General features: G+C 38.3%; 1 protein-coding gene across 1 annotated transcript; it reads left to right on the top strand.

Annotated features, from left to right (window-relative positions):
• Positions 1-235: 235 nt before the first annotated feature.
• Positions 236-4,097, top strand: LOC133742040 (12-oxophytodienoate reductase 2-like). The gene is made up of 5 exons (XM_062169732.1): positions 236-499; positions 1,876-2,016; positions 2,134-2,264; positions 2,795-2,971; positions 3,193-4,097. Exons 1-5 carry the CDS (start codon positions 429-431, stop codon positions 3,783-3,785), a joined length of 1,113 nt encoding a protein of 370 aa, XP_062025716.1. The 5' UTR covers positions 236-428; the 3' UTR covers positions 3,786-4,097.
• The last annotated feature ends 3,340 nt before the right edge of the window (positions 4,098-7,437 follow it).

Here is a 7,437-nt window from a genome sequence, read left to right as displayed (position 1 = left end):
TAATTATCAATTGATAACTCGTTTTCAAAGAAAGACAAAATCTTACGGCCACTGGTCAAGTCAACACTGGCAGCTCAGTAAATCCTTCCCAGTTCCCAGTTCTTTAACCTCCCAAAATCACAACCCACGTAACTACACACGTCACTGAGCATCTCAATATCTCAATATCACCACATACAATTGCTCTGAGCCTCTGATTACGCTTCGGCCATGACATCCACAAGTCACAGGCCCACGAGCCTCGTAAGACGAAAGCAGTGACAGTGACGATGGACCCATTTACAACATTATTGGTTCCAAACAGCCGACGTTGTCTTCTAGCACACACTCAAACGTATAAAGACCCAATTGTGTCTTCCATTCATTTCCAGACCAGAACAACGAAAACCCCAAGAACTTGGAAGTACCCAGATTACAAGATCAGATAGATGGCTAACCAAGCTCCCACACTTCCTCTTCTTACTCCTTACAAAATGGGAAAGTTTGATCTTTCTCACAGGTAAACTTGCTTTAATCTTTCTCTCTGCATTGCATGTTACGTTGGTTGATATTATTGCTAAGAGAACAGGTTTTGGTTTTTCGTCTTTCAAATTTGGAATTTGGTCATTTTGTTTGTGCATTAGTTGGCCATAATATGATCTGGGTTTTGGTTTGTAAACTCAGTAGATGTGTTTGTGGAAACTCCCATTTGACCAAGGAATGAGAAAGTTTACTGCTTGAGTATGAAAAAGTCTTGCGTTGTGATTGGTTGATCTATTGAGATACTTGCTTAATCTTACTCTACATTACATCATAGTGATGTTGCTAAGACCCAAAGAATGTTGGGTTTGGATGAATTTGTGTGCTGGGGTTATGATTTGCCATGATATGATCTGGGTTTGGTTGTGTAAAGTTAGAAGACCCAGGTGTTTGAGGAGAGCCCCAATTGAGAGAAATAGGAAGATGAAAAAGTTTACTTCTTTTTGTGTATTGTAAATGGAATTTTTCACTGGTAGTGTAGCATCTCCTTCTACCAAGAATTGTTTGCTCTTTTAGTTTGAATGAACAATGGAGATGATAATCTGGAACCTTCATTGGCTGGGTTTGTACTATTGTTATGTAGAATTCGCATATTCACATCACTTCTAAACTCAGATGACCAGTTGTTTGCTGAAAGTCCCAATTGGTGAACAAGGAAAATGAAAAAGTTGACTGCTTTTGTGTTTTCTCAGATTACTTTAGCCATGCTCTTTGCTTGTAGTTTAGCTTACATCACTTTAAACGTATTATTCACTTAGCATATTCTGCCACCATGGAATTGTTTGATCTTTAAGTTTGAATGAACAATGGAGGCCATACTTTCAAACATTGGAGAGTTCAAAAGGCCAAATTCAGTGTTATATCATTGTAGCTAGAACATTGCAAATAGTATATGTGGTCAGTGGTAAAAGGACAGAAATTAGAATCAATAAGCTTCACATCTCGACACAATTTATCTGCATAGACGATTACTACGACTGACACATTAATAATCAATTGATATTTCCGCCAGACGGGGATAGTACATGTGTGGGGCGTGAAGCTGGAAGGGTTCGTTACAACTGAACTATGTCGCTTTGAATTCATCGTTGAATTTCTATTTTAGTTGCAATTTATTAGGAAAAGTATTTGTCCTTTCTCCTTGAGCATTTCATAATCCAATCCGTTTTATGTTTGGTAATGTTTCATATTTTGTTCCGGTCAGATAATATGATAATATTTTCAAGAGCTAGTTATGTTATCTCTTTCAAACTTGTCACTGGTCATGTAGATGTAATTCCGTAGATACTGCCTGTGTCCAGTAAGACAGTATTGATGGTTGTATTAATAAGTGTTTAATTTGTTTATTTATTCCAGAGTTGTTTTAGCACCATTGACCAGACAGAGATCATATGGAAATGTTCCCCAGCCACATGCCATTTTATATTACTCTCAGAGAACATCTAAAGGGGGTCTTCTCATAGCTGAAGCCACTGGAGTTTCTGACACAGCACAAGGGTAACTTTAAGAATAGCTAGCAAGTTTCTTTCTGTAAAATTTTTAATCACAAGATGCAGTAGAAGCAACTTCCCCATTGCAAAATTTGATCGCTTTTTGTTTCTTTCATATGTAAAGGTATCCAGATACTCCTGGTATATGGACAAAGGAGCAAGTTGAAGCATGGAAACCCATTGTCAATGCTGTACATGCTAAAGGGGGTATCTTCTTCTGTCAGATTTGGCATGTGGGGAGGGTTTCAAATAGTGGTGCGTTCCTGACTATACCTTTATGACTTAACTTTATCATAGAAACCCTTGTGAGCATAAGTGACTAATTAGACTAGTGAAGCATTTGAAAGTTAATTGTTCTTCCTTAGTTTATTAGGAAAACATAAAGTTTCAATGTGGAAGAAGTTTGATGAATTAAAATAACTCAGAATTTATAACTACTGTAGCATATGCTATTCCTCATAACAAATGAATTACTGTGGCCGATGATATCTCCTTTCTCTGTTGGCAATATATTACGGTTTCATAAGATCATTTTATGCCAAGTCAACCCGGAGAATAACATGAAAGATGGATATGTTTGATTGGCTCCAGAGAACCTGCATGCATAGTATCAGTATTTTACTGAATGATCTAAACCTATCCTATCATCAACTTCATTTTCACCAATATTGTTATCATTTATCAACGTAGCTTCTGCTATGGGGTTGTTGTAGATCAATGAATTGGATATTCCTTCGATATAATCTATTGTGTCTCATGGTGATTCTATCCCTCTTTGCTTATAGGCTTTCAGCCAAATGGGCAAGCTCCAATCTCTTCTACTGACAAGCCCCTAACACCCCAAATACGAGCTAATGGCATTGATGTTGCGCAGTTCACCCCTCCAAGACGATTGAGGACAGATGAAATTCCTCAAGTTGTCAATGATTTTAGACTTGCTGCAAGGAATGCTATGGAAGCTGGTAATCTTTTTTAAGTTAAAAATGAAATAAATATACATGTCCTTTTACAGAAACGTCTTGTGAGAAGATAAAAAAGTTGTAGTAGAAAAGAAAAGTACAAGTTTTCTAGGAATAACAATTTCTTACTTTCACTTCATTATATGATCAATAAGTTACCATTTTCTGTTCGAAAGTTTCAAAAGTCTTCATTACACTAATATTATTGTTTGTCAATTTCATAGGCTTTGATGGGGTTGAACTTCATGGCGCCCATGGCTACCTTATCGATCAATTTTTAAAAGATCAAGTAAATGATCGAACAGACCAATATGGTGGATCTCTAGAAAATCGTTGCCGATTTGCACTAGACATTGTTGAAGCTGTTGTCAACGAGATAGGAGCAGATAAAGTTGGAATTAGATTATCTCCATTTGCCGACTATATGGAATCCGGAGATTCTAATCCAAAGGAATTGGGCATCTATCTAGTCAATTCCTTGAACAAATATGGAATCCTGTACTGCCACATGGTTGAGCCAAGAATGAAGACAGTTGGGGAAAAAATTGAATGTCCCCACGGTCTTGTACCCATGAGAAAGGCTTTTAATGGTACCTTCATTGCTGCTGGTGGTTTTGACAGGGAAGATGGGAACAATGCTGTGGCTGAAGGCCGTGCAGATCTTATTGCTTTTGGTCGTTGGTTCTTGGCTAATCCAGATTTGCCAAAGAGATTTGAGCTTAATGCTCCTCTAAATAAGTACAACAGAGATACATTCTACATATCTGATCCGGTTCTCGGTTACACTGATTATCCATTTCTTGACAGCACTGCTTGAGTTTCCAGCTGAGTATGGGAAGCTTGAACTCGCTTATATATTATTCCTGCATTGGTCTGCTTTAAATTTTTCTTGTTGCTTTTCTTTCATGGTATGTACAATTAAAATACCAAGGGGCAGAGGCTGGTTGACCAGACTGTAGAGTTCTCAGTTGGTATAGTGTAGTTGTTTGATATTGTAAGTCGTACCGGACTCTTCAAGTGCCCTCTCAAGTTTCTTATTGTAGCTTGTGGCTACGTGAAGATGCAAACTGATTGTAGCCTTGTAGAAGATGATTTTAATAAAAATGGCCCGTCTTTTGACTTGTACCAACTACTGGATCTCCTGTTTGTTTGTACTCTGTATCTTAATTATGAGAGATACGCGAGGAAATTATAATTTCTGAAATCTGAACTTTGCTGTTGACTGTGGTCAACTTGATTTTATTGTTCGCATTAACTTGTAATTGAAAATACATTATAAGGTAAAACTAAACGTTGAGAATCCATGCCAGTCCTATAACTTCTAGTCTTGCATGATCATGATTCTTCATCATCATATATTCATATTGGTTCAAAGCCCTATATGAAGATGAAGTTTTATCTTTCCTGGTGATTGGTGAGCTTTGTGGCTAAGTTTTTTTGAAGTTTAACTTAGAAAGAATTTTGGATTGTGAATTTGGACAGGTCTAGACTGTGGAGAGAACAAATAAAGAAATAATATAAAAAAAGAAGGTGAGGGAATAATAGTCATTTCAGTGTGAAAGGAATGCCACGTCAACAAGATAACGGAATTTTGGACAGAAAATTGACCGTAGGGACCTTTTGTGTGAAATTAGAGAGTTTAGGGAGTATCTAGGTGAAATTGAAACGTCAGGGACTAAAACGTGGAGACTCTAGAAATATAATGAGTAAACAGTATTTTGTCCTTTAATTTATTTTAAAAACAATCAAGCCATTTTCACCACTTAACATTGTGAATATATATCATCTGTGCAATTCTTGGCTTCCAAAGGACCGAAATTGTGCACTGTAAAAAGGTAGACTTTGCATATTTTTCTAGGTTTATTTGCGGTAATCTAGCTAGGATAGAATTTCCCCCAATCCTTTAGTTATGATACTCTTACTTTCCCTTACTAAAACTTGGCCTCTTACACTTGGGAGTAGGGCACATCATACACAAATTTGCATACATTTTATACTAATGTTGTCTCCAACAAGTATTTGGCACTGTTGCCAAGGATTGAGGTAAAACTCAAACCCTAGCTTAGGTTTCCATGGGACTAGAGAACCTATTCTTAGTTTACCTTTACTTTGCTTTCTTAGTTTTGTAGTTTTTGTGTTAGTTACTTATTTTCGAAATTTGTGAAAAGTTCTTTAGTTAAGTAAGTGGAAACTTGTGGTAAGAAAAAACTAAATTGAGCGTGTTGAAATTGGAAAAATAGTCTTGCCTATTTACTATTTGCTTATTACATATTGCAAGTTCACCTTTTTAGTTTGTTGAAATTGGTTGTTTAAAGTAAAAAGTTGTAATAGCGGTAAAATTGGACTAATTGGATGTAATACCCCGAAAATTCGTTATTAATTTCTTGGAATTTCCTGGAATTAATAAAGTGTTCTGTAGTAGGATTTTGTGGTTCGAGGGTGGAGCGAAAGTGTTTTCGGATGAATAATTACTCAAAAAGTCTTATTTTCAATGAGTCATGGGGTTGACTTTTCATTCGTTGAGTTTCTCCGAAAACGTCCTTCACGAAAGTCGTAGAGCGCGACAATACGAGTTCGTGGATATGTGGAACGTAAAAATCGGAGTTCGTATGATGAAGTTATGACCATCAAAAAAGTTTCCATTTTGGTTAAATAGAAAAATTTGGGAAAAATATCATAAAACCCTAATTTTCCAACAAAGGAAATCCAGATCCGAGATTCTCTCCCAAGCCGCCTCCGATCCATTTTCGTTTTCCGGCCATATCTTCGCCATCCGGCCTGCAATGCGGCTGCCACCGGTCCTAATCAAACCGCCTCTTCATTCTCCTTCGATCTGTGGTGGTGGCGCATTGCGATTCGCCGCCAGGACGACGCAGCACGGTGGCGGCGGGTTTTCGATCCGCCGTGATATCTCCGTCCTCCGGCCACCTCTGGCTGAGCCAGCGGTCATTTCTGGAAGCCCAGGAGACGCTGATCATCCTCTCCAAGTGGCTTGAACTAATTCGATGCGAGGAGGAAGAATCTCTCCAAGTTGCCGGCGGCCCGTGGAGCCCATGCTCAGCCACTGCTGGCGCCCAGGTTTTTGGGTTCTGTTTTCATGGTTGTCACCTACTCGTCGATACGAGCTTGTTGATTAGAGGTGGCAAACGGGCCACTAAGCACGAGCACGGCACGGGCCCAGCACGCTTAAAAGAGGCCCGGCACGGCCCAAGCCCGTTAGTGGCCCGACACGACCCGAGCACGTTAGAATAACGGGTCGGGCTGGGCCTAAGAATATTGGCCCATTGGCCCGGCCCGGCCCGAGCACGACATATTGTGGGCCGGCCCGTTACAAACACAAAATTTCATTTTGTTTTTAAAAATATTAAAAAACTACAATGATGAGATTTGAATATGAGACATTTTTATTTAAAATCTCATGACAATTTCACCAATGCTTTCTTTTATATTGTCAAAATAATGAAACAAAACATTATATCCTTGTTTTGACATAAGTATTTTTTCTAAATATTAAATATATGTTTATTAATAAAGACTAATCTCATAATAATACAACTATAGAATGAAGGAAAAAATAATAGATACTAAATCTTCATTATATTAATAAAGATTAATCTCACAATAATATACTAAAAACAATATATTTTGAGTTTTTTTTTTCTTTCTTTCTTTTCTTTCTTATAGTGGAATATAAAAAATTATTAGAAATCTAATCTTAAAAAGCTAAGATTAAGAAAAACGTTGTAGAACTTAATTTATTTTAATTTTCTAAATAGTTAAATAAAATTAATTTTTATTTGTTCAAATTAAGATTTTAAAATCGTACTTTATAGTGGGTAGGCACGAGCACGGCCCGTTATTGACCCGGCACGAGCACGGCCCGACATGATATGGGCTTGGGCCATGGGCCGGGCCGGGCTTAATGTTAAGTAAATGGGTCGGCACGAGCTCGGCACGATAATAAATGGGCCGACCCAAGCACGGCACGAAGCACGACTAGGCCCGCTTAAAATGGGCCGGGCCGGCCCGTTTGCCACCTCTATTGTTGATATATCATGGGTCATGTTGTGATTATTCAAAGCATGCTAGATTTATGTAATTTCGGTTTTCTCAGTTTGCGATCCTTGAGGATCCGACCATTGGATCGTCTTATAATTTTGAGAAATTGATTCTAGAAGTGTTCCGAAGACATTGGGAGGTCTCGGATGAAGTTTTGTCTCGATTGACGAAATCTTCGGTTTTTGGTTCAAGTGCCCGGTTCAAACCGTAACCGCTCTCATTTTAATCGTGTACTAAGTTGAGAGCTTATTTTACTTAGGTGCTTGACTGATAGGGTTCCGTACTTTATCTTGGCTGTGAGAGAAGACGTTGTAGATACCTCCACTAGCATGGCTCATTCTCTATGTCACCAAGCATAAGCAACACCCTCTTAGTGGGCCTACAAGCCATGATGGGGCCCAACCATGACA

The sequence above is a fragment of the Rosa rugosa genome, chromosome 4 (genome assembly GCF_958449725.1).
Source record: "Rosa rugosa chromosome 4, drRosRugo1.1, whole genome shotgun sequence".
Classification (NCBI taxonomy): Eukaryota; Viridiplantae; Streptophyta; class Magnoliopsida; order Rosales; family Rosaceae; genus Rosa; species Rosa rugosa.
The sequence above is the reverse complement of the archived record's forward strand: the minus strand, read 5'-3'. Positions and strand labels throughout refer to the sequence as shown.